Below are 27936 nucleotides of genomic sequence, written 5' to 3'. Positions count from 1 at the left end.
AGCCATGCATCCCTACTTGTTGAGGGATTTTCCAGACGCCCCAGACTGCCGTCTATCCATCCCAATGAGACAATGATGACGGGATGCTGTTGGTATTTTTGCCTTGGAGAGGAACTCTGAATGGATTTGCCATGGTGACATGAAAAAAGACCAGGATGGATAATGGACTGCCGGAGAGGCAATCCAACGTACAAGCTGCCTCTTAGTGAAATTAGCCTTTCCTGTGTAAAGACCTGGAGGGTGGGGGGCAGGGAGGGTGGGGGGGGAAGGAATCTGAACTCTCGTTCAAAGCAAGGATGACTTTGTTGGTAAGACTCCGGAGGAGTTTCCGCCAGGTGTCTCCTCAGCTGGTGCTGTTCCTGCTGTTTGCCTTCTGCCTGCTCAGTGTTTTTGTCTCAGCGTATTATTTATATGGGTGGAAGAGGGGACTGGAGCCCTCTGGGGACATCCCCAGCCCGGACTGCGATGAACCGAAGGTTGCTCCCTCACGCTTGCTTCCGCTAAAGCCCATCAAAGTGGTCGATTCTTCTCGCACAGACCCTTTGGTTCTCGTGTTTGTGGAAAGCCTTTACTCTCAGCTGGGCCAGGAGATTGTGGCCATCTTGGAATCCAGCCGTTTCAAATACCTGACAGAGATTGCTCCCGGGAAGGGGGACATGCCCACGCTGACAGACAAGGACCGAGGACGCTTCGCACTGATCATCTACGAGAACATTCTGAAGTACGTGAACCTGGACGCTTGGAACCGTGAGCTCTTGGACAAGTACTGCGTGGAGTACGGTGTTGGAATCATTGGCTTTTTCAAGGTATTGATTTTTGACTTGATGGAAAGCGTTTTGCAGCAGGGGAGAGAAGGGGCCGAGTCGGTTAACGTTATGGGTATTAGGTGCATCCAGCTGTGGAAAGCAGGACTACCTCTAGGCAGGTTCAAGTGTGGGACGAGGTAGGTAAAATGGGTGCCGCACCACTTCAAGTAGCAGGGTGTCTGTATGACATCTGTTGAATGTTCCCGTCGATTAAAAATTCCCTGTAAATTGAAAACCAGCAGAGCAAGCAAAGAGTTGGCTGAAACCTCTTTTCGCTGGTGTGCTCATTTTCTGTTTGTAGGGAGTGTGTTAAAGGAGGAATCATTAAAAAAATGATTGGTCTCATCTTTATTCTAGTCAGTGACACCACCTCAGCATTCTGGTTTCTCAATCCCACTTTATTTTAATGCATAAATCCGGCCTGTTCCTCCCCGCACCCAGGACTGCTGTAGGGCTTCTATGAATGAAACTTGAGCCCAGTTCCACTACAAAGAAGGGAGGCCAAAAGTACTGTGTCTGTCTGTCTGTCTCCCAGAACTCAGAAACTTCTAGAAACTGGTCAGCCAGTCCATGACCCAAATTTGTATCTGAATATGGTGTTAGGAAAACCTTTTAGGATGTGAGCAGGAAAAGTATTGCTAAACTAGTCCAAAGTAACAAAATAATGAACTGGGCAGTACAATACATCTGTAGTTATAACAGGTAATAACTCCAGAAAAATGTTTAGTTTTTCCTACCCTGTTCTTGCAGTCAACTCTTTTACAGTTGGTTTTTCAACCAAGTCCTTTCTACCAGAGATTTTAACTTTTCTGTTGGGGAAAATTCCCGGTCTTGTTTCTTCTCTCTTTGCACAGCAATAGTACTGAGAACGAATGGAGCTTTGAAGGCTGAGTCTGATAGGATGTTTCTGATATTCCATGCCATTTACTTAAATGGGTTCTGCCTAATCTCTCTATTTTCCAGGACCTTGTGACTGGTGTTTATGTGAAGGTGCCCTTACTTTGCTCAGGTTTAAGGTCTAGGACCAGGAAGATCAGTGCTCTCTCTGCAAAATGTCAGCCTTTCTTGGACACCTCCTCATAGTCACTTAGTGCTTTTGAATGGTTTGATATCTCACCAGCGCCAAGCTGATAAATAGAAGTGCTGTGTTTTTAACTGATGCCAGGAGCGGATTTACAAATCTGCACCTTTTCAGATGAGGCTTGGCTGCTGTAGCCTGTAATTTTGCTGGTGAAAGTACAAAGATTATGATAATGGCCCTTTGGGGAGTTCGTTAATGTGTAAGGACAAGCTTTAGCAGGAAGGGGTGTGTGTGTGCATGCAAACATCACAGTGTCTTTGCTCAGCATTTGATACTGTACCCTATTCTGGCTTTCCTTGGTGGCTTCTGAGGGATCCAAAACTATTTTAACTTTCTGCATGGTGGAGGTCAAGGCAATTCTCACAGTAGTTGCCTGAGTCTATTGCAGTTTTCTGCTTAAAAGTGTGAGCCAGGAAGGTTAAGAATTAAGGGCAGAAATTAAGCATTTTAAATGGTGCTTCGTTCTGAAATTTGGTGCTGTCCTGCTGTTTTAACAAACTCTTCTGCATGGTGATCTTTTTCACTTCTGTTCTGATTTCCCTTGCTTGCTTGACTCTTGCCTATGGAAGCTATTGCTATAATAAATCAACTCAGTCTTTTAAAATGCCAAAACAAAATCCTCTCTTGCTTCCTGTCCTCCTGTGTTTCAGTCCACTGATAAAAATTATATCTTTGGTAGGAGGTATGGTTGAATGCTTAGCAATATTGATATGCTGTGTTTTAATCCCTTTCCAGATGTATGAAAAATATATCTGGTTACAGCTGGCTGTTGTAAAGCGTTAATTCATCTGACAAAACAGCATCAGTCTCAGAACTCTGTCCTGTTGGAAAGTACATGGACCACACAACATGCATATTGTAATAATAAAACAGTTTTATGCATGCTTCCACTTTCCCTTGACATAAGAGTGGGAAGGAGAAGGCATGCAGGAGCTGCCAGTAGAATCAAGGTTCCGTCATTTATAGTCTGAAGATCCCATCATCTATGAAACTGATAGGCTCAATATAAGACTCCAGTCACAAAGGTTGTTGTCCTAAATAATTCTGTGCAGCTGTTTTAGAAAGGCACTCTGATCTAGGGGAGGTTCAGCCTGGTTGGGTACATGCATGCTAAGGCTTGCTTTAACAGCAGAGCGGTGGGTGGGTGTGGTGAGTAGCAGCATCTTTAGCTTTGTCACAAACCTATGGAACTAGCAGGATCTATATGATTCAGGCAAGCACCTTTTAACGTCGGCTTGTCTGTGCAGCCATGTCCATGAGAGAGGAGAAAGAGATTGAACGAGCTGGGCATTTGGAGGTCGCTCTGTAGGATGGCTGTTTGCTTTGAGACACAGGGGGTGTGCCACTGTCACAGTGATGTCTGGCTGAATCTGCTCAGAACAGAAGCGTAGAGAGGAGCAGGAGTTTGACCTTAGTCCTGGGCCTGTTTCAGAGCACCTTTCTTCAGTCAATGGTCACTCGAAGATCAGTATCTTACATCTGTTATAAAGGGCAGGGCCATTGAACTAGGCCCTTGGGATGGGAGGGATGCATCCAGATGTAACATGACAAGCCCTTGTCTTTTTGTAACTTGAGCCAAGACATGGAGTAAAACGAAGGCCTCATAATCTTTCAAAATATAGCCACTGGATTCTTGTTCTCCATAAGCAGTTCTTGATGCCAGCAAACTAGTGCTTGCGGTCTAGGTTGGAGGGAGCTGTTCATGAGGTTTGGAATTCTGTAGAATAGTTTTTCTAGAACATTTTGAACATGCCACATCAGGAACATTTGAAATTCAGTTTTCAACATGCCTAGCCCATGATGCTATCATGCTGCCTTTGGTTTCCATTGTCCCATTCCATGTCTTCTAACTATTGGCAGCAAAGAGAGCTTTTCTGTATGGTTTAACCGTAAAATTGAGAAATATGTTAACTCAGCACAACCAAATAATCTGTCCAATATTTTTGCATTCTTCTAAATTAAAAAAAAAGTTCTAGAGCTCTGCAAAGGATAAATGGCCAGATCATGCATCTCTGCAAATAGGTGTGCACTACTCTGCAAATCAAAGTCTTGGCCTAAAAATTCTCTCTGGTAAATGCATCTCCACTGTACTACTTCAGAAGACTATGGGATGGGGGTGCTCACATGGCTGAATGATCTTCCATACAAACATCCAGCATGTTGAGGATAAGGGCTAGCTTAGTACTGAGCCATGTAAGCCCCCCCCCCAGTCTGAAATAACATAGCCCAGACCATTTTTACTGCCTCAGAGGAAAGTAGACCCTTGTTTGTGCAGCCGTGTCCACAAGAGGAGGTGGAGACTGAATTAACTGAGCATTTGAAGGTCACTGCAGAATGGCTGTTTGCTTGTTTTGGGATCAGCCCAAAGTCTCAATTCTTCTAGACCGATATATGAATCTTATTGCTAAAGGTGCCTCAATATGGCTGCTGTGTTGGATAAAGAGAGGGTTGGCTGTTCTTCCAGGCAGAGGCTGGAAGAGAGTAGTAGCCACTGAGTTTGTGACTTCTGCTTTAAACCCAGGGTGCTTGGCATGAGAATGGTCAGAACATCTAAAGTACTGGATCATTTCCCCCCCTAGGTACTTGGTCCATTGCCATTTCCTTCCTGATGTGGCCACACTGCAGCAAGTGAGCCCTGCATCAAGGGGCGCAGAGGCTTTTCAACCAGTTGTTGGGTATGGCTTTAGCTTCCTAAGCTGGCAGCGCAGCCTGGCCGCAGTGAGTTGCAGCAGCCGTATCTGTGTGTGAGCTGATCATCAATGATAATGTATCCCATAGTATGAAATGTGCAATATCATGGAGAGAGTGAGCAGTAACTGAGACTTTAAAGTGTGTTCTAGTTTTCCCTATGAGGAAAAATGGGGGCCTTTGGGTTGCTAAAATTGTTTATTTATTTTATTGTGCTTTCACCTCATCCTCCCCAGCCTGAAGGAAACACTGTACTAAGAGGTGGTTGCATTCCATATTGCTAGGATATGAGTTTTACTTTCCAAGCGTAGAAAAATCTTTCACTGAAACACCTGTGTTTTTCTTTTAGATCTGGCCCTGTTATATCCCAACATGCTTGTTTTGACATAGGTTTCAGACAAGCAAAAGAAAGCACTTTGCTTCAAAAGTAACTTCTGGAGTTCATTATCACAAGAGGTGGTGACAGCCACTGGTTTAGATGGCTTTCAAAAAGGATTAGATGTGTTTGTATGAAGGATGGACCTGTTCTCTTGCTATTAACCATGATAACTGAATGGGACCTCCATGTACAAAGGCAGCATACCTCTGGATTTCAGATGCTGAGGATAAAGAGAGGGAGAGGCCTGTTGCCTTCACATTCTGCTTGTGATCTTCCTTCGGGCATCTGGTTGGTCACTGCTGGAAATAGTGTTGGACAATGTTTGTTGGTTTGATTTATAGGCTGCCCTTTCCTGGCCAAAGCCAGGCTCAGAGCGGCTAACAACACTCTAAAACCATTTAAGACAATTCACATTTCATAAAATTTTAACATTAAAAACCAAGCGCCATTAATATGCCTATAAGTAGCAATACTATAGCAGCCATAACAACTACAACCATTTGCGGGTGCATAGCGGAAGTGGAGAAGGCAGGAAGAGGCTAGATTCAGAAAGGCCATTCTTGTGGAGGTTGTGTGGGTGTACTATACTGAACACTCCAACATGTTTTTTATTTTTTTATGGTACATTCTGACCCGTTTGCCTCCTAGCCCTTGTTGTGATGGCTGCCTTAAATTTCTGGCCGAGCTCTTACTTAGTTCATGTAAAATCTCTCCACAGGCCAATGAGAACAGCTTACTGAGTGCTCAGCTGAAAGGCTTCCCCCTCTTTCTCCACTCCAACCTTGCGCTTAAGGACTGTAGCATCAACCCCAAGTCTCCACTGCTGTACATCACGCGGCCCAGTGAGGTGGAGAAGGGCCTGCTTCCAGGGGAGGACTGGACCGTCTTCCAGTCGAATCATTCCACCTATGAACCTGTCCTCCTCGCCAAGACCAAGTCAGCAGAATCCATCCTGCACATGAGCATTGATGCTGCACTCCACACCACTGTGGTACAGGACCTGGGCCTCCATGACGGCATCCAGAGAGTCCTCTTTGGTAACAACCTCAACTTCTGGCTGCACAAACTGGTCTTTGTGGACGCTGTTTCTTTTCTCACTGGCAAGAGGCTTTCCCTCCCCCTTGATCGCTACATCTTGGTGGACATTGACGATATCTTTGTCGGCAAAGAAGGCACTCGCATGAAAGTGGAAGATGTCAAGGTAATTGTAGCCACAACTAAGTATTGTGTTTAATGGGAGGGTTTGTGGGGAGACGTGGGGCTCACTGCTCTGTGGATTAATTTCTTTTCATCTAAAGGCTAGAGATGTAAATCTGTTGCACAGGGGCTGGGAGCAGTGACCTGAATCCATCATGCGGATTCTGTTGCCTGGGCCTAGGTATCCCTTCTCGAGCATTCATTGAGCTTCAGTCATCCTCACAATTTAGAACACTGGAAAAAGTGACACTTTAAAATGCAGACTGTATAACCAGGTGATCTTACCCTCATGAAACTTTTATCTAGAGTCATGTTACCTTTTTCAAAAACTTGGTGGTTCTCAACTTCTCAGCCTAAAGCATCTATTGCAAATACCCGAATTAGCATTGCTGTAAATAATTGTATGAGCGGAAATGTACAATAGAATTTCTTTGTGGTTAGATTAGAACACATAATATCTTGGATTAAGACTGAATGAATACATATATACTTTATTGTATAACATTTTTCTTTGTCTCGTGACGTGGACTGTAGTCTACATATGAACAATTTTCTCTCCTGCTCTCAAGATAGAGGCATTTAACTGACATTTAAGAGCAAGAAATATTCAATTAACATCAGGCTAACTTCTCTGTAATTCTTTTAATTCTGAGAAGCTTTAAACCTTGGGCATGCACACATATGCTGACCAGCAAATAGAACATTTGGTTACTTAAGCACATGTCTGCCTCCACTTTTAACTGGGACCCCAGAATATTTGTAAGGCAGCCAATAGGTAAATGTGCAACAACCTACCTTATTAAGCCTACCTTTTATTTATATAAACCTACCTTTTATTTATATGAAGCTGCTAGATAGTTGGTGCAATTTGATGGTGTAGTGGATCAAAGATTTAGGTGTCAGCTCCACTTTGAACAAAGCCCCAAATCTCCCAAGAGAGCTGTAGTGCAAAGTTTGAATGGTTTCTCTGCCTGATGAAAAACTGTGTTGAAGAGCTTGCCTGCTTACATAAGACTCTTTCTGTGCCCATCTTCTAAATGGCTAGTATTGATCTAATAAGGGGTAAATTAGTCAATACAGTTTCTGTTCACACAACTTTAGGGGAGGGGCCGTGGCTCATTGGTAGAGCATCTGCTTTTGGCATGCAGAAGAGGTCTCCGGTTCAATCCCTGGCTTCTCCAGTTGAAAGGACTAGGCGGTAGGTGATGTGAAAGATCTCCACCTGACATCCTGGAAAACCACTGTTAGTCTGAGTAGGTAATACTAACCTTGATGGATCAATGGGCTGATTCAGTATAAGGCAACTTCGTGTGCTCAAATCGTCCTAGGTCTTCAGTATCAAGAAAGGTAAAGTGAGTTCTGACATGTTGGATTATTGGTTAACAAGGAGGCTACAAGATGTATTTCTGGAAGGAAAATTACAGCTTTAGCTGCCCAGCAGGATGATTTTGAATGGTAACCTCACCTCATGTGACTTCTCAAGTAAAGATATAAAAACAGCTGGCCCTAATTCTTCGTCATGTTATACTGTCAGCATGGGGACCTACTCCAGAGTTGTTTCTTCCTGTGCCACCAGAGTGACGTGACAACCACCATGTGGAGAGACTGTCTTCACTGTGGAGCCCTCCCTACGCCACTGTTGCCCGGCTGAATACAGGGCAGCTGCTGACTTGGGGAGGAGCTACAGCCAGAGCTTCTTCTGTCTTCTGGCCCGAGGCACCTCCGGTTACTCCAGTGTTGTGGCCTGGAGCCATGCTGCAGCTCCTCCCATGTCATCACCAGTGTAACATGAGAAGAGGATCTTTGCTATCATCCATACTGAATCTCACGAACACACATGCAGCTGCCTTATACTGAATCAGACCCCTGGTCCATCAAAGTAAGTATTGTCTACCCAGACCGGCAGCGGCTCTCCAGGGTCTCAGGCAGAGGTCTTTCACATCACCTACTTGCCTAGCCCCTTTAACTGGAGATGCCAGGGATTGAACCTTGGACCTTCTGCATGCCAAGCAGATGCTCTACCACTGAGCCACGGCCCCTCCCCCACTATGTGTATATGCATCTTCATGAATTCTTAGGGAATCTGTGGGATGCTGGTTGGCCACAACCCTGGGCAAAAGCTGGGCTTTAGAAATGGGATTGTTCAGTCCAGTGGACTGCAGTGCTAAGCCGCAGAAGTGTCCAGACGTCTAGGTCAGGGCAGCTGTGGCCAGCTTGGTGCGCCTGAAAGGATTCACCTCAGCCTTCTGAAGCTCCTGGGCTTGCTGTTCAACTTGTCTTTTGTTGTACAAACACAGGAGGTAGTTAAATAACTTCTAAGCAAATACTTGTCCTTTTGCCTTTTCTAGGAATAAGACAAAACGCACATTGTGTATGTGATTTCATTTTGGGGGTAGAATAAAGAGATTATTAGGCACGCTGAGGTCCAAAATACCCACTGAACTGTAGCAAACCGATTGGGTCAGCGTCAGCACCAATTGGAAGCAATGTGCTAACCTTACTGACAAAAAGGAATAGTGTAGTGGAAGAAATGATTTGGCAGGCTGTGTGCCCAGCCTTGGAATGTATGTATGTGGTGTGCTGCATATTCAGTTATTTAAAACATCCTTTCTCCCCACACTGCAGGCTTTATTTGACACCCAGATTGAACTGCGCACTCACATCCCAAATTTCACCTTCAATCTGGGTTACTCAGGGAAATTCTTCCATACAGGTAAGGAAAGGAGTTTTGTTGTCTTCCTGTTCTTTGAGCTTGATTTCAGTTTTTTTTTTTTTTTTTGCAATTACTGAGGGCTGAACTAGATGTGACACGGGGGATCAATAATTGGGATCTCATGCTGTTCTGTAGAAGGTTAAAAGTAGTCTATGGGAGGGGAAGACCAGCACTTCTGATAATATTGCTGCACTGGAGGAGGGAGGTTTGATTCTTCACCTTTGCAGTATTTCCCTCCCTGTTTCTGGAGCTGCTACTTGCCTGTGTGGTAAACACTGAGGTAATCAGATAGTATCTGTCTGCTTTTCTCCTGTCAGACAAATAGGTCATGGGGGAAGGGGGTATTTGAGATGGGGAAAATGGTGAGGTGATCATGGATCATTTTTTTTTTTTTTTGGCCCTGAAGCACATAATTTACATGGTAATATCTGACTTTGCCGACTGTATAGGACACTAGGCTGCTACTGGAGATACTAGTTAAATTGTGGAACTCCTGGCCCCGGAATGCGGTGAAGGCTGCCAACTTGGAAGGCTTTAAGAGGGGAGTGGACATGTTCATGGAGAACAGGGCTATCCATGGCTACTAGTCAAAATAAATACTAGTCATGATGCATACCTATTCTCTCCAGGATCAAAGGAGCATGCCTATTATATTAGGTGCTGTGGAACACAGGCAGGATGGTGCTGCTGCAGTCGTCTAGTTTGTTGGCTTCCTGGAGGCACCTGGTTGGCCACTGTGTGAATAGACTGCTGGACTTGATGGGCCTTGGCCTGATGCAGCAGGGCTTTTCTTACGTTCTTATGAATGGAGGGAGAGATTTGGTAAAATTTGATCAACATCTTTGCCCTCAAAGCATCCAGTTTTTTTGGCAAAACAGTCCGGCAAGGAGTTTGGGGTGGTTTGAGTTTGTGGGGGTGGGGGGGCGGGACGTGATTCTTTCGATGTCTTTAGCCTCTTAATAAGTGATGTTTATGGTGTGGGTCTGGCAGGTACAGATGCAGAAGATGAGGGAGATGACCTGCTTCTCTCCTACATGAAGGAGTTCTGGTGGTTCCCCCACATGTGGAGCCACATGCAGCCTCACCTTTTCCATAACCAGTCTGTGTTGGCTGAGCAAATGACCATGAACAAGAAATTTGCTGTTGTGAGTATGATGCTGTTGGGAGCAGAGGAGGGGAGAAGGGGCAATGTGGTGAGCAAAATAGTGAGGAAGGCACTAGGGTGGGTGGCTAGTTATGGACCCACTAGTTATGACACGTCTGATGCCACAAAACTAAATAGTGACTATTTCTGGTTTGCTAAATAAATGGTGTGGGGGGGCATTTCTGGCAATGAATCGTTCGTATGGACCAAATCAACTGTACAAGATAAAGGGCACAAATTGGACATTACAAATGAAAATGCTTAGAAACTTCAATGGACATTGAGACGGACTTAAGTTGCCACACTTCAGCAACATATATGAAACGAGTGAAGCTGCTGAGTTGGAATTCTTATGTTGCTTTAACAATGCCCTTTCAGTGCATTTTCAAAGCACTTTAGCCATCATTTGTAAGTGGATTTTGGTGTTTCACACAGTAAAATCCAGTTGCAAAGTGCATTGAATGTAGATTGAAAGTGCATTGTTTAGCATGTGTAAAATTGGCCTTTGTCTTTGTAGTGAGCTAGCCAGTCTCAGGTTCTGTTCAGTAAGAGTTGGGGAGTTGTCTGCATCAACTCTGCTGGAATAATTTCATCTATTGACAGGATGTCATACACATGCCCCTGAAGAAGAGGGCTCTGGCATATGAAACCTGATGCCCAATCAATGTGCCAAAAGATACTGTGTTGTTTTGAGAGCAACAGACTAACATGGCTACCACTCTGCGGTTTATATTCTTCAATTGAGTCCTTTAGGTGTGATAATGAACCCAGGAAGCAATTTGTTCATCATTTTCTTACCCCCCCCCCCATTTACCTGTTTTATCTGGCATACTAGCTGCAAATAAAATTTATTTATTTATTTACTTCCCCCCATTTTCCACTATATGATAATAACTTCATCATTGTCTCTGTCCTAAAAAATTGAGTCAGTTGTTTTATGTTGTCACTCCCAACATAAAGTGACTTAATATTTGGTACTAGCAAGTAGTCCTCTAGTACTGGCAGACCCCAGTTAACCATCCTAAACCTAGCGTCCTCTCCAGGGACTTTGGCTTGGATCCTGAGCCTGGCTTTCACTGGCACTGTGTGTCCTTCTGTATTGTGGAAGTAGGCCTCCACTGCGCAGTCCATTCTTTTGGTGCCAGCCTGAAAAGCACCTGGTGATGGAGGGACGTCTTCCTCAGTGGAGGACTACCTCTGCCACAGGCAGCAGCATTTAGGATCCAAGCCTTTGTTATTGAATAAAAGTTTAGCATGCAGCTTCTCCTGAAGGACTCCAGTGGCTGCGCAGGTAGTATAGGATTGTAAAACCAGAGATTGCCTGGAGTATTCCATTCCCTCTAGGGTCACACAGAGTGAAAACAGTATTCCCAGAGATCTAGGACATCACCCCGCCTCTTGGCTCCATGTTATTAGTATTCAAGAATATTAAGGACTTCTATCTCCTGTTGTTTGTGCCAGTTGTCTCCAGCTGTTTTGTTGTTGTGCTAAACACTTTTGCCTGCGTTTTTGAAATATCACAATATCCTTGCAGCCTGGTCGTATCATGTTTTTCAGAGTGCGCGCAACTCGTGTTCCTGGGTCCAGTTACTTTGACAATTAGCCCCCCCCCCCCAATACCTTTCAGTCCAGTTCTTACAGCTTTTGTTGAGATGATTGCTGCCAGGTAGCCAGTTCTTAATGGAGTCCACCCGTCTTAGTACAGAAGAGGCTCAGCTTGGACAAATTACCTCAAAGGAACAGATCCAAAGATTAGTGCTTGACCCTTTTAAAGGAATTGTGTCAAAGTTATAAACAAGCATGCTTTTGCAAGAAGAGGGAATTTGGAAACTATTTCTTTGCTCTTTCAAGAACAAGAAAAGGCAAGAATGGAAAATGTAACATCAGAAGATAATCCTTTTAAAAAAATACCCCAAACCATTTGGCATAATTTGATCACAATCTACATTCCACGGGGACTTTAAAAATTGTAAGTCATGGATTTAGCAAATAGGTTAATAGGTTTGCCTGTTTCCTCAAAGAAGAGATGCTTCAGTACAACTCAGAGAGCCTTTTGGCTAAATAAAACAACATAAGTGTTGTTGTTGTTGTTTTTAAATAAATTGAGGCCAGGGTGTTTGTCATAATCCATCCTTAGAGAAAAGACAGCATAAAAATATGATAGAAAGTAACGAGTTTCCTTCTCTTGTCTTAGGAGCATGGCATTCCCACTGACATGGGATATGCTGTGGCGCCCCATCATTCAGGAGTGTACCCAGTCCACATGCAGCTGTATGAAGCATGGAAACAGGTGTGGGGGATCAGAGTCACCAGCACCGAAGAGTATCCTCACCTCAAGCCAGCCCGCTACCGACGTGGCTTCATCCACAATGGCATCATGGTAAGTAGAAAGGGTATCAAACTTATTTAAAGTTAACTAGTTTTCATCCTCCCACTGTTTGTATACCATCCAAATCTGCCAATATATAAGCTTGGAGGATAACCAGTGGCCACATGACGTGATTTAAAGTCTGGCTGTCAGGACTAAAGTGCCAGGTGTCACTTCTCTGGATGCCCAATAGCAGTTTAATCTGTGATAGTATTACTCCAGAACTATATTGTATGGCTTAAATATAGATGTAGCTAAATGTTAGGGACTGCTGTTGTGTACTGTGTCTCTACCTTCCAATGAGATGGGAAGATGGATGTTTTCTTTCCACTTTGGAGGAAAGGAAACGGAACATAATTGCTACCAACAACAACAATTACAGGATTCGAAATTCATTAATATTTATATTCAACCATTGTTCAAAGGATTTCTTAGAAATGTTTAACCTCACAAGTCTCTGACGCAGGCTAAGATGAGAGATGGTATCTGCGTTCAGATGTCATGATAAACCTGGGTTGGTAAATAAGCCGTGGTTAGTTGTCTGAATGCTGACTGTCCATTGGCACCAAACTTGGATTTCAGGCTAGGATTTGTATTTGTAATGTTAACCACAGTTAAATGTTATGATGTGTTTGAATTCACAAATTAGAGTTTGAGTAACTGTCCCTTAAGACTGTCTGGCCCTAGAGGTAGACAGTATAAGGAAGATATCCTCTTTGCTGAGAGTCAGAGAAGGGGCAATAAACTGGGATTATGTGCAAACTGGGATTTGTTTTTTATGTCTAGTTAGATTAACAAAAATTTGTTGTGCCTTTATCTCAGTTTATCACAATGTATGAATATGAATGCAGCTGGTGACTTTCCAAATGAGTTTGTAGCTAAAGCAGAGATAGGAGCCCAGGTTTCCTAGTTTCTAGCCACTGCAACACCGCAGACTTGTAATGCGAATGAGGAGGAGACCAAGATTTCCTCTGAGACTGAATCTAGCTAGATGTTTATGCTGGTTCCTAGACTAGGTCAGGGAGAAGAACTGAACTGTGTTTTGGATGGTATCAATAATTTACCAGTATAAAAAATAGCCTAGAGTGGAGGAGAAGTGTCATTTAGTTGTAGAATCTGATTGAGAAGTATGGGTACAATGAAAAAAGCAATAAAAACCTTGTATAGCTGTGAATGTCAGCAGAAGCAAGAAAGGCGCTTCAGAAAAAAAAAGAGCTTTACGGCTCTCAGGCAGGTGGCTGAAAATATCTGTGGAAGTTTGTTTACTTTCGAATTTATAACCTGCCCACTTAGTTTCAGAGGTCTCCAGGCAACCCGCTGTTTGTTTTAAAAATCATCATACAGCTTGTGTCAAAAGCAAAAATCAATCAGCTCAATAAAACACAGTTTTAAAAGTTATATGCTGCAGAAGCTCCACAGCATTGCCCCGCAAATGCCTAGCAGGTGTAGTCAGCGCTTTTTAAAGGTTTTCTAAAAACTCTGATTAAAAAAAAAACGGTTTGCTGGAAACCTGGCGCCTCTGCCACGTAGTGGAATCCCCTGATGTATGTGCACTCTAGCAAAAGAGTTTTTGGTGCCGGCTGTGCTGTCAACATACGGTGTCAAACAGCTATTGAAGGACTTGGTGTGTAGAGGTCAAACCACCCTGTGCGTGAATGGATCCCTTAAAATGCTGATAACTTGACAGACATGCCCAGGACTTGTAAGAAGAAGAGAGAGAAGAAGAGTTGTTTTTTTATATGCCGACTTTCTCTGCCTCTTAAGGAAGAATCGAACTGGCTTACAGTCACCTTCCCTCCCCCTCCCCACAACAGACACCCTATGAGGTAGGTGGGGCTGAGAGAGCTCAGAGAACTGTGACTAGCCCAAGGTCACCCAGCTGGCTTCGTGTGTAGGAGTGGGGAAACCAACCGGGTTCACGAGATCCACCACTCATGTGGAGGAGTGGGGAATCAAACCTGGTTCACCAGATTATAGAGTCCACCGCTCCAAACCACCACTCTTAACCACTGCACCACGCTGTCTGGAAGAAGAATAGGCATTGGACAATCTCTTCTCTCTCAGATCTCGTTTACTATATTACGTGTTTCCTTTCCCATCTTTCGGCAGGTTCTCCCCCGGCAGACGTGCGGCTTGTTCACACACACCATATTCTATAACGAATATCCCGGTGGCTCCAGTGAACTGGATAAGATCATCAACGGCGGCGAGCTGTTCCTGACTGTGCTACTTAACCCCGTGAGTGCTGCCTGAAGGATAAATGGGAGCCCCCCCCTTTCCCACACATAGAGCCACTCTCCTTTATGGTCTAGGGAAGGCATGTGATTGATGATGCCCTGAAATGGGCAGAAATGTTACTAACTGAGCTGGTTTTCTGAACTCTTCATTCAGAGAGGGAACGAATGCCCAGTCCTGGCTCCTTTTCAAGGTTTCTAGGCCTTTCTGTTCTCCCTGTTGGCTTTTGCTTGCTTAGGGTCTGTGTTCACAGTTTCCTTCCATGTTGTTATGAGTTAAGATAGGGTGTTGAATGGAAAATAAGTACTTGGTATGTTAACTTGGGTCACCTGCCCTTTCTCTGAGGCTCCATGAATGTGCTGATTAGTCAAAATTAGCTTTAAAATAATTTTGATCGCTACCAGATTGGCAAGAGATCTGGAAGTATTTTTGTTATGTAGTAAAGTGAGTCTCCGGTTTTGAACAATTCAGGTGACTCGTTTTGTTAAACTGCTCCTCAAGTCTTAAGTAAGTCTCTGCTGTAATACCCTATATTTATTTTTCCTCTCTGCTTGTGTCGTATTGTTGGAGGGGTCAAAGGTGTCAATTTATACAGTATTACTAGAGGATATGGATGTAGCTAGGGGATTTTCAAAGTAGTTTCCATTTTTAGTTTAGAAAAAAAACTAGTTAGGAAAAATAAGAGACTGGTAAAACTGAGCACCGTGGAGTAGAATTTGGATGGGGGTACCTCCAGTTATATCAGATTTGGCAGCAGATTCGGGGCATATGGGTGAGAAGATCCATGGTAGACAGTGCTTAATTAGCTTACAGAATACAATGCCATAATATGTCTTGGATTTACCACCTCAGATGATTTTAGAGTATGATATCTCTCATCTGTGATGTTCTCAGTTGCATAAAGGAAAAACAGAGTATGAATGGTAAATAACGGAAGATGGCAGACAAAAATGGAACCTTCATATTTAGAGATAATTAACCTTTTATTTACCAAGATGTTAGAGACAAAGGGGGGGTATGCCCATTTCCACCATGTCCGTTTTTGTAAGTTACCTTGAAGCGTCAGGTCTATCACTGATGGCTATGAGTGGGACCTTTATCCAGCATCATGGGGCTTGTGTTTTTCAAATGGCTTGTGCATCACTGCGAAGTCTTCAGTCCCCACCCTCCCTCAGCCCCTCCTCCGGTTCAATGTTATAATTCAGTCTTCTCGAGCATATTAATAGGTCTAATCAGTGGTATGTGAGTGTGTGTTAAGAGCCGTCAAGTCACTTCCGACTCATGGCGACCCTATGAATCAATGTCCTCCAGTGGTATAATACTATTTTGACTGGACACACCAGTCAATCCCATGTTTGTCATCCCCTCTTTTTCTCTCTCCCTCCCCCCCAGATCAGTATCTTCATGACCCACCTCTCAAATTATGGCAACGACCGCCTGGGTTTGTACACCTTTAGACACCTGGTCCGTTTCCTCAACTCCTGGACTAACTTGAAACTGCAGACGCTGCCGCCTGTGCAACTAGCGCAGAAGTATTTCCAGATATTCTCAGAGGAGAAAGACCCGCTGTGGCAGGTGGGCTCACACAGCCAAACGAGTCAAGTATAAGTCCGCTGTGTTGTTCTGCTGGGATTTTTTTAACAGTTTCTTTTGGAAACCAAAAGCCACATAGCTGTGTTTTATGCTGAGGTGAATTCATATTCTGGTGGATGGCACCCAAATGCAGCCATGGTAAAAGTGAGCAATCTCGTCTAGAGGAGGAAGAGTTGGTTTTTATATGCCGACTTTCTCTACCACTTAAGGGAGACTCAAACCGGCTTACAATCACCTTCCCCTCCCCCTCCCCGCAACAGGCACCCTGTGAGGTAGGTGGGGCTGAGAGAGCTCTAACAGAGCTGTAACTTGCCCAAGGTCACCCAGCTGGCTTCATGTGTAGGAGTGGGAAAACAAATCCAGTTCACCAGATTTGCCTCCGCCGCTCATGTGGAGGAGCGGGGAATCAAACCCGGTTCTCCAGATCAGAGTCCACCGCTCCAAAGCACCGCTCTTAACCACTACACCACGCTGGCTCTAGAAATAAATGATAGCAAACCATGAACAGCAAGAGCAGCTTCTCAGTGTTAGCTTAATAGTGCTAGACTTGCCTGTTTTGGCTGCTTTCTGTTCCCTCTGCTTGCAGTCGACACCAGCATGCACTGCATGTCCAATCTGGTTACTGGCTGCAGTTGTAAGTCGGAAGGCTGTGTGGGAATCTGTTTTAATGGTTTAGATTTCTGTATAGTTCTCTGCTTCCTTCTGGAGAAGGCAGGAGACTGCAATAAATCTTGGGATGTGTGTTTTTCCTCCACTTTTAAGATAGGGAAATCAAGTCATTTAGAGTGGGATGTATGCAGCAGGCATAGAATACTTGCATAAAGGATGAGGTTCTTCTTCTCTGAGGTGTAGATAGATGTAGGTTGTTCTGGCTTTCAAACGATCTCTCGAGCAAGAACAGAGTTTTTAGGTTGTGACCTGAGATTCCCCTCTCCTTTAATTGTGTTTTTAATTACAATCCCTTTCATGTTTCAGGATCCTTGCGAGGACAAACGCCACAAGGATATCTGGTCCAAAGAGAAGACCTGTGATCGGTTCCCGAAGCTGCTAATCATTGGTCCTCAGAAGACAGGTATATTGTACTCCGTGGATTGTTCTGTGTGCTTGAACCCCTTAATACCATCAGCATGTCTGTTTCATCTTGGGCTCGTTGTCGGGTATGAAGGAACTTCTGTCTGTCTCTCTGTTTAGAGTGCCTGTGTAGTGGCTGTTTGCTTGGTTTTCTGAGCCATTAAGTAATCCATTAGCCACATCCTGTATCCACTAAGAAGAGGCCATTAGTCAACCTGGAATAAGAGTTGAAATTTAGGAAGTCACTACCCCTACTATTTATGGTTAAGTAACAGTGGCAATAGAGGCAAACTCTGAAACCATGAATATAAATTGGTCTGTTAATGCCTGACTGAAGCATTTAGTTGGCCTGAGAGAATTGCATTAAGCTCAAGTAGAGGATCAGATTTTTGTGGCTGAAGCGTCATGGGTGGGAAAGTGGCGAACTCTGAGAGAGGCCGTGTATATCAGAAGCTGGGATGAACTGCTGCCATATATGGCAAATGGGGGACGGGGTCTGGAGGGAGGAGGGATGTCTTTAGAGCATAGAAGGATTTAAGCATTCCTGGCTGCCTTTCAGGGATGAATATGCAAAGTTTGATATGCCTTAATCCTCTGAATTCTTGGAAGATCACATAGGCTGGCAGAAGTGTGGCAGACAAAAGGAAAAATCCATTCTCAGTGTGGCGTTTCCCTCCCCCTCCCTTTTCTCCTTCCACATAAAGGTACCACAGCCCTCTATCTGTTCCTGGGGATGCACCCTGACCTGAGCAGTAACTATCCAAGTTCAGAGACCTTTGAGGAGATCCAGTTCTTCAATGGGCATAATTACCACAAGGGCATTGACTGGTAGGCTTTATTTATTTATTTATTTATTTATTTATTTATTGTGCATTGGTCCTGCTGCTAGGGAGGGTGAGAAGACGAATGTACACAGAATACAGCTTGTGGGACTTGGCAGCCGAGCTGAAAATTAATTGGCAATGGCACTGTATCAAAAGTGAATTTGCAACTGGAAAATATTTCAGTGTATTCAGTCGCATGTGCCTGGAAATATAAGAAAAGCCAAGTGTGGGGAAGGATGCTTCTTTTTGCTGTGGCAGCAATACTGTGAGCTGGGCTAGCCAGGCTGCTCCCTGTGCTTTGTCTTCAGAGCACCCCAAGAAGTGCAGTTAATTGGATCAAGGAAGACCAGATGCAGACCAAAACATCTGTAAACGGGGCTGGCATTTGCCTCTCGTTGTCCGCTTCCACACCGAAGGAGGAAGTTGTCCAAGCCCTGGATCTCTCACTTTCAGTCCCCGCCATAATCCATAGTGAAAATAGGCTCCTTCTCGGGAAATTCCTCTCTCAGCATCTGGCCAGAGGGAAGCGGCTCAACCTCACCCCAAGAAGTGTGACACACAGAACTGACTGGATGTGTTTTATCTGATCTCCATACTGGAAGCAAGCTTACTTGATGCTGTCATTTAAGCATATCTTCTTTTAATGGGCCTCAGCATGAGCAAATGAAATTATCTATCTACCTATCTATTCGTGGCCAATATATATAACAAGAGCAAGCTATTTACTGTTTATCAGTTCCTGTCTATTTTGCTGCATTGCTAGGACAGCAGTTGCCTTCCCCCCCCCCTTTCAGGTAGGTTAAGATACAATTTTATTTGCTGTTTACATCATTTATACCCCATTTTTTCCACTGGGGCCAAAATTAGCTTGTGTCATTCTCCTCCCCTCCATTTTATCTTCACAACAACCCTGTGAGGTAGGTTAGGCTGAGAGTGTGTGACTGGCCCAAGGTCACCCAGCAAGCTTCCTTGGCAGAGTAAGGATGTGAACCGGGGGTTCCCAGATCCTTGTCCGACACTCTGATCACTATACCACACTGGCTGATAACAATTGATCTTCTCACTTTATATGATAAATCACAACCTGTGATTTAGAAGAAAAGAAGAATAGTATTTATTTTTATTAATTTGAATTTGAATTATTTTATTCTACTTTGAGCAAAGCAACTGTCCCAGCTCAGAGACCTTTGAGGAGATCCAGTTCTTCAATGGGCATAATTACCACATATTACTACTAACAACAAAGATAAATTAAAAATAGAAGTTAAAAAACAATAAAAACACATCAGAACTACTAAATTGAAATAAACGTAGGTCACAATGAACCATAGCAAATCCAGTTGGCCAAAATTATGGACATGTACTTAAGAACAGCTTAACCATAATAAAAGTAGTTTTGTGAGGCCTAATTGCTTATAATGAAGGCATCAGGTAAACCTCATGGGGGAGAGGGTTCCAGAGATGCTGCATCACAACCAAGAAGGCTCTTTTCCTGGTTGCTACCTGGCTTATTTCAAGAGGAGGGTGGTATCCTGTAGAAGGACCTCTGAGGGAGTTCTCAGTAAATGCGCTGGTTTGTACTGAAGTATTGTGCTAGTTCTGTAATAACGTTGTGCATATACAGCTGCTTTTTTGAAAGTTTTAAAAACATCTAGCATACCTCTACAGTAGGAGCAGTTTAAGATTTCCTGAATCAAAAAATCCAAGCACAGGTCTATCAATATTAAATGAAACATTGCAGAAATGATAGAAACAGTTTCATTACTGCCTTCACCCACCTTTCTCTTCCGCGGCATCTATTAAGGTATATGGAGTTCTTCCCCATCCCTTCCAACACCACTTCTGACTTCTATTTTGAGAAGAGTGCCAATTACTTTGACTCGGAAGTGGCACCGAGGCGGGCTGCCGCGCTGCTTTCCAAGGCTAGAATAATCACCATTCTCATCAACCCGGCAGATCGGGCTTACTCCTGGTACCAGGTAAGCCTTCCTGTTGTATGGTTTTGAAGTCTGAACCTTGAGATTTTGCTTGTGGTATAGTAAAACTAGAACTAAGATACTTGTAATTGAAAGGTATCATTGAGGTTACAGCTTCCAGTTGGTATCTTTCTCTAGTTAACACCCTCTAAACTGCTGTCTCAACAGCACCAGCGAGCACATGACGACCCAATTGCCCTGAAGTACACCTTCCATGAGGTGATCACAGCTGGGACTGAGTCCTCACAGAAGCTCCGTACCTTACAGAACCGCTGCCTAGTACCAGGCTGGTATGCAACCCACATCGAACGCTGGTTGAATAATTTCCATGCCAACCAGGTAGGAAGGGCAAAAGTGCCTGTGTTACCTTTCATGAATTAAACATGAGACAGTTTGCTTTTCAGAGAGGAAAACATTTGAGATGGTGGGCATTGTCCTGAGGGGATTCTCTGTAGGTCTTAGGGATGAGTCGTACGTTACTGGAGCTGTGTTTGAGCCATACTTCTCTACGGCTGGATTCCATGCTGTCCCAATTATGGGCTGCATCCCAGTGATAATTTGGTGGCATAGAACTTCCTCCCCCCCCCCACGCTGCAACCCACTGATCTCCCTGGAATGTCACAGGAAAACCATTAGGGGCCAATTGGTGGTCGGCAGTATGCTGGCGGCCACAAAATAATCTCCCCGGTCACCTACCCTCTGCATTTCCTCTTGGTGTTTTATCACAGAAGTGATAAAAAATCCAGCCGTAAGGCATTTCCTTCTCCTCTGTTGGTCTATTTGCCATCTTCCAAAGAGCACAGGGGGCTCACATGGTTCTCTTGCCCTCCATTTTACCATTGCAGCAACCCTGTGAGGTAGATTAACCTGAAAGAGGAATAACTGACACAAGGTAATTCAGTAAACTTTGATGGCAAGTTGGAATTTGATCCCAATTCTTCCCAGCCCTAATCCAGCTGTCTGACCACTATACCACATTAGTTCTGCTCCTGCACATCATACTTCTGTTGAATGCTAATAAAAAGTTTAAGGGGATATATTGGAAATTCTTATTGTCCCCAACTACTTTCACTTTGCATTTTCTTGGACTGTAAAAAGGAACCAATTTGCTCAGTGTGCTGTGCTTCAAGCTGCAAAATGAGGACATACGTCTGAGTATTTGGAAGTTAGCCTCATTGTCCTCCAGGAGGCTTTTGCATCTGTGTAAGCAGAATTTGGCGTGGACTGTAGGCCTGTTTAGACTGAACCCAATGACATAATCTGAACTTGCCCTTTTTTCAACTGTACTGGGAAATTTAAACATTTTTTTGCAAGTTCCCTAGGCCCTGTCATCCATCATCCTATATATTAAATATTATTGTTTGTTTGTTTGTTTCAGGCTGGTATTCAGCAGTGAAAGTGAAGCAATGTATATGTTCTAGTGCAGTAAAAGCTTTGTTACCCGGCACATGATTATCCAGAATACTCAGTGTTGCCCAGACAGCATGCTCGTCCCATTCACTCTCTAGGGCCTGTGTCTTTGGGTGCACGCACACCCCTTCCACTGGCTTGGTTGATGCTTCCAGCCACTGCTGGGTTTCTGACAGTGGGTGCTGCCTGCTGAGATTGTCCTCAGGCCCCCCCTTCCTTGCGGCCTGCCTTGAGCTCTTGGAAGCCAGTTTTGCCAGAGGGCTGCTGGGCAGCTGGCCTGCTTGTCTGCCTGCTGCAAAGGATGGCTCTGTAGGTTGGCGGGGGCGGGGAGGAAAATGGTCTCACCAGTCATGGGAGCTGTTGCCATGGTGTTCCCAGCAGGATGGGTTTGGTTGCTCTGGGTTCCTTTTGGTGTAGGAACCAGGGCAGAGCCGTAAGCTTGACTATCTGGCACATTTGATTTCCCATGAGTGCTGATAACAGGGCTTTTATTTTATGCATGTTTTTTTTTAATTACTTGATCTGTTTGGAAAGGCAGATATAGAAAGTTAACTAAATGATTTACTGAGCCTTGATAATGCCTCTTCCATTGTGCTCCAGTGAGGAGAGGAGCAGCAGAAAGTTGGGTTATCAACAGTGTCTGCTTCAGTGTAGCACTGAAGAGAAGACATGGCTGTCAGTGGGTACTTTGTTCTTGTGATTGGGTTATGTAAAGCTTCAAGCCAGAGTTGAATTTAGGGAGCCAACTTCATATGATTTTTTTTGGTTTGTGTGTATTTTTCCTTTCAGATTCTTGTCCTGGACGGCAAGCTGCTACGCACAGAACCAGCCAAAGTGATGGAAACAGTCCAGAAGTTTCTCGGGGTAACAAACATCATAGACTACCACAAAACTCTTGCGTGAGTCCTTCTCTCCTTTCCCCCTTGAGTTACTTTAGTCCTTTAATATCTTTCTTGTGCCTGTTCAAGTCGATAGGTTTCATCTCTCTTTTTTCCCCTTCCATCCACACACCCTGCTCCAGCCTGGTGGATTTCCTCCCTGATTATTTAGGTTTTGATTTGAGATGTGATCTTCGGAATACTAGAATCTAGACTTTCTTCCCTATTACGGGTGCAAATAACTGGAGCTTTGCTGACCTGTCTATCCAAGTGATACTGTGGTTTTTCAGGACAGGAGAGAACTAACTTCATTCCACTCTGTATTCAGAGGGCAACAATGGTATCCTTAGTTGATGGGGTTCTGTTACCTATGGATAGAACCATAATTTAGGGCCAAAATGCACGCAGCAGTGCTTTCCCCCCTGTAAAGCAGGTTTTTGTAATAATAATAAAAGACAAAATATATACAAACTATAATACAAACTGATATTACTACAAGTAATATAGAAGGAATCACCTTTACAGATAAAACAGTAAACATTACTTTGCCCAGTAAAAGGAAAAAAAGATCTCAATAGTAAATATAAGTTTTTTTTTAATTATTGCTGTACAAGTAAACGTAAGTTTTGACAGGGGTCAAATTGGGAGTAAAAAAGGGCAGCAGAGGAGGATACTTAACCCTTTTCTACCTGTTATTCTGGTACTCCCACATGCACACCAAGCAGTAGTCCCCCCCCTAATAATTTCACATATATGTTTGCCACAGTGCACACATGCTATTCATTCTCAACTGTGTATGGTGGGGGTGGGAAATTATTATTATTAACTTCATTTATAATCTGACTTTCTCACTGAGACTCAAGGCTGATTACAAAGTGTGATAAAAAAAATGTCAAACAGCAGAGATCTCTAATAACCCAAACAATACGGTGGGGCTAGGACTGAAGAATTGGAAAGCAGTGCAAGCAAGCCTGTGTCTTTGGGTGCACGCAAACAAAAGAGCTGTCTGAGGCAACAAAACAGTCAGTGTAGGGAAAGAGCTGTCTAAGGTAACACCGCGGTCTAAAGTTTGGCTTACCGTACTTGAAGTGAAGGTTACAGATACATTGAATTGCAGTGATTTGGGGAAGCAGTGGGCAGTGAAAGGGTTAATTGTCCTTACCCTTCTGAAATACCTCTTCGTGGAGAGAGCCTGCCACTGAGCGACTCATTTGGCCTTAGAATCCATTGACTTCCTTTTTTCCTTTACGCATAGAGGTGTGGACTTGACTTCTGAATAAAGAGTATGGTTGATGGAAAAGAATGTGGGCAGGTGTTGATTGCCAGTGCTCTGAATGGTGGCAATCACAAATTTTGCAGCCTGTTGCAAAACATCTTTTTTTTCCCCTTTCCATTTTACAAACGTCAACTAAGTTCATCAGTTATCTTTGGACAGCGCAATGTATAGCAACATCACTTTAAAAATAGCTAATATTTGGCTTGAAAAGAAAATGTGCAGTACTTGTAAATCAAGTGGCATTGTGAGTGCTTCAGAAGACATACTTAAAATAAAAGGTGTTAATTAAGCTGTAGTAATTTAAAAAAATAAAATAAAAGCTGATTACAGTGTATCAATTTGCGGTGTGGGGGGGAAGCTTCTAGATTAAGAAGCAATTTAACCACAGCCGCTGCTGTTGCTCCCAGCATTTTGAAAAATCTTTGAGACTATAAAATTAGTAGGACAATTCGGAAAGGCAGATGTTAAAGCATGGAAATAATCTTTCCTGCCGCATAAAAACCCCACCCTGAATCAAGCCGTAGCCAGTGGTAGGTTTTCAATCATTCTTTCTAATGTCTTTATACTTTTGTCAAACGGAACCAACATAGGTGAATGATGGTGGGACACATCTCTCACATCTCCATTTGGTAAAACAGTGCTGCTGTTTTGTTGTTTTGTGTGTTAATTGTTCTCTGCCCATGCTGCACGTGTTTATTCCCACATCTCACAATCCAGGATAGCTTAAGTTTCTGCGTTTGTTATATAACAGCCAATTTCCTTATTTATTTATTTTTTTAAAAATCCCAAAGGGCAAGTGAAGCTTGGGTAGCCTTGCTTGCTCATTCTTCTTTGGGGTTTGTCACTGCAGGTTTGATCCCAAGAAAGGATTCTGGTGCCAACTACTGGAGGGAGGGAAAACCAAGTGCTTGGGGAAAAGTAAAGGAAGGAAATATCCAGAGATGGATTTAGATGTAAGTATATGAAAACTTACATTTCCAAGAGCTCTTCCTGCTGATGGTTTTTTTGCAGATGCGAAGTTTGATTTGATCGTGTTCACTACTGAATGTCTGACTTCCATTGCTCTGCACAACATACACTCCATTCCTGTTTTACATTATGAGTGCGAGAACTGTTTTCCAAAGGCAAAACCTCACACTCTGTACAGTAAGGAGAGATGTGGAAACCTTATGGGCATCTGCAATACGGGAAGCATGCGAAGCCTTCCCCCCTAACCTCTGAACTTTGCATCCCCATTGGTTTCCCCCAGAGATCCAGAAATCTTGCTGAGCTGTTACTGCTTGGTGGTTCAGTCTGCCAGAATTCCTTAAAAATTTACAGTCAAACAAACTCAAATGTTAATCTGGTTGGTGCATGCGCTGTAGGGGTTTGAGGGTGGGTTTGTCAAAAAATCTTAGGGTGTGACGTGTCATTAAAAAAACTGAATCGGTTTGAAAGGAAATTGGAATTAATGTGACATTAAGTTTAAAGAGGATGCAAAACTGAGAAAAAGTAGAAAAATACAGTATGCCATAGGTCTTTCCTACATTGCCTTATGTAAGGCGTTATGCTGAGCAAAGAGTCTGAGTTAGCCAGACCTTTGTTAGTGTCTGACAGCTCAAGCTCCCTGTGTGCTATATTCAGATAGGCTTCTGGGAAAAAATAATCTTCAACTCCAAAGGACTCCTTGTGAATCTCATGGATTCTTTCCTTACCCCACAAGGACTGCAGGGAAGTACCTTAGCCAGTGAGAGAGAGGACTCACAAGTCAGTGCTTGGAATTGTAGGTAAACTCTCACAGATTAGTGGAAATTAATTTCTGCCTTTCTGAGTGATGGAGAATGCGTCTGGCTTCTTGGATGAGATGGGATTCCTATCCAAGAAACTGAATGTACAGAAGTACCAGGAGATGGATGTTTAAATTTGAGTCTAGAAAAGACAGATCAGGTGAGCTTGAGTTTCCAGACTTTTGAAGGCCAGTTAACTTACGGTTCTATCACACTCACGCAATTGGAACAGGTGACATGGTTCCCAATTGCATGAGTCCTTCCCTAATGGTTGATCAGATTAGAGGGTTCAAATTAGCCCTGCGCATGTAGTTTCCATGAATACATGCCTGAGTCTCAAACACTTGCAGTGCAGTCCTAAGGAGAGTTACTTCAGTCTCAGCCTGTTGAAATTAATGGGCTTAGACTGGAGTAACTCCTCAGGATTGTACTGTGGTCTATCATGGTCAGTATTGTCTGCTCTGACTGACAGCAGCTGTCCAGGCTCTTGGGTAGAGGACTTCTACATCTCCTACTATCGAATCCTTTCAACTGGACATGCCAGAGATCGGATCTGGGACCTTCTGCATGCAAAGCAGATGCTCTGCCACTCAGCCAGAGCCCCTCTGTATTCCAGTCCCCCCCTCCGCCCCAGGATTAAAAAGATCTTGCTAAGACGTCTCCACCTATTTATTCAGGCTTTCAGAATGCCTTAAAAAACTTGCACTCGATACAGGGGGGCGGCTCCTGTGCTTCCAGCAGTAACTGTGTAAGGGGCTCAGTGCTGGATGTTGGGTTGGCGAGGTTGAAATCAGTCTAAGACATTTCCCTTTTCTGCTTACCCTTTCAGCAGAAAAATTGCATTAACCGTTTTGTGAGATTTACTATTTTAGGGGCACTTCACACATTAATTTTTTGTTTAGCTGTTATGCTAAAGATGTAAAGTGTGAATGTTACAAACATTCATTAGGGAGTCTGCAACTGGCTGATGGTGCCAGTTGAGCGTGCACTTGGTAATAAACCTGGAACTGCTCTGCGTAATGTGTGAAGTGGCCCTTGTAACAGTGGCATCAAGTTATTTTGATCTCTTCTTTTTTTATCCCCCCCTTTCACAGTCAAGAGCGTTCCTGAGGGACTATTACCGGGACCACAACATAGAGCTATCCAAGCTACTGTACAAAATGGGCCAGACTCTGCCAACTTGGCTGCGGGAGGAACTTCAGAACACCAGATAGCCACTTCGTATTTCCTGTATTGAGCAATAGTAGAATGAGTCCATGGGGAGGATCTCAAACCTGAATGCCGAGCCGAAATGACATGGTAGGGTGTGAGGTATACGACCCGGGAACAAGCATTTTGAGCAATATCCATTCAAGGTCTTCAAGGGAAATGGGGAAAGGGTCCATACCTTTGAGATTCCGGCTTGGAAGAAGTTGACTAGCCATGCCCCTGAGCCAGTCAGCATTCTGCAGATCCCTTCCGGTTTCCCCAGGAGCTACGCTTTACGGATGGTGTCAAGGGTGCCTGCTAGTCTGTATTGCCGCTTCCTGGTGAAGAGGATTCGCAGAGGATCTGCTTTCTCCTCCCCCATTTCGGTTCCCTCTTCTGAAACAGTATTTCAGCAAGTGACTCCTCTCATCGGATGAACGGGGAAAAGAGGGAACACAGAACTCTCCGGGGGCCAGTTTGGGATTAGCCGCTGGGCCGTGTGAGTTGGGAGGACAACAATGACGGGAGTTGTATGAAGTCTGAGCCAGATGAGGACCCTGCTGCAATTATGGACCCAGTTATGCAATTTGGGCTCAAACCTAGACTGGACTGAGGCAGTATAACTGAGTAGATTTCTTAGCTGAAAGAAGTGTCTTCTGTTTTATACAAGATGATATTGAAAGACACTGGTGCTGTCAATATTTAGGTTATCCCAGATGGATTATTCTTTTCCATCTTTTTTATTTTGGGGTCGGGTGGGGGTGGAGATGAGGAATAATGACGGGGGACACACTCACCTGACAAATTATTTGGCAAGAGGATCGTCTGAATGTCCCACCAACCACCCCTGTCTACAGTCACTGTTTCTTTTTTTAAAAAATGTGAGTGGTATTTCCTGTGGTAAAAAACAGGCCATCCTGTATCCTCGCTGCCTTTTAGCATATGGCCCGCCAGCTCAAAAAAAAAGCAAAATGATCAGGGCGGCAGCAGTGATGGCTGGGTGGGTGGGTGGGTGTAGGCATTGGACTAACGGCTGCCAAAAAGATTAAGAACACTGAACCTCTTGAGAACGAAAAGATAACAGTATTTTAATAACTTCCTTTGTGAGCGCTTTTTTGGATGCCCATAGTTTGTATTTCAGACCCTGGGGTTTTACTTTGTCCCTTTTTGGTGTTGGGGGTGGGTGGGGAGGGGGTAAGATGGCCTATAGATTTTGTTGGTCTCCCTGATGTTTGCCTTTTAGAGGGACTTTTAAAGGATGATTGCGTTGTTGCCCCAAGTTCCATGGACTTTGCTTTTCCGGTATTTGCCGTCAGGGCCCTTCTTGACTGACCGACAAACTC

The 27936-nt window shown here is 43.9% G+C and overlaps 2 protein-coding genes across 2 annotated transcripts in view; one reads left to right on the top strand and one right to left on the bottom strand.

Annotated features, from left to right (window-relative positions):
- RPS14 (ribosomal protein S14) overlaps positions 1-27936 on the bottom strand; it is a 155720-nt gene that overhangs the window by 91613 nt on the left and 36171 nt on the right. The gene's annotated exons all lie outside the window — the stretch shown is intronic.
- Positions 274-26778, top strand: NDST1 (N-deacetylase and N-sulfotransferase 1). Its single transcript, XM_056852524.1, has 14 exons — positions 274-806; positions 5673-6155; positions 8777-8864; positions 9855-10009; positions 12203-12388; positions 14486-14614; positions 16004-16186; positions 17180-17276; positions 17980-18103; positions 19904-20078; positions 20244-20414; positions 22275-22384; positions 24490-24592; positions 26500-26778. Exons 1-14 carry the CDS (start codon positions 297-299, stop codon positions 26617-26619), a joined length of 2634 nt encoding a protein of 877 aa, XP_056708502.1. The 5' UTR covers positions 274-296; the 3' UTR covers positions 26620-26778.

The sequence above is a fragment of the Euleptes europaea genome, chromosome 1 (assembly GCF_029931775.1).
Source record: "Euleptes europaea isolate rEulEur1 chromosome 1, rEulEur1.hap1, whole genome shotgun sequence".
Taxonomy (NCBI): domain Eukaryota; kingdom Metazoa; phylum Chordata; class Lepidosauria; order Squamata; family Sphaerodactylidae; genus Euleptes; species Euleptes europaea.
Note: the sequence above shows the minus strand (reverse complement) of the source record. Positions and strands in the feature narration are given on the sequence as shown.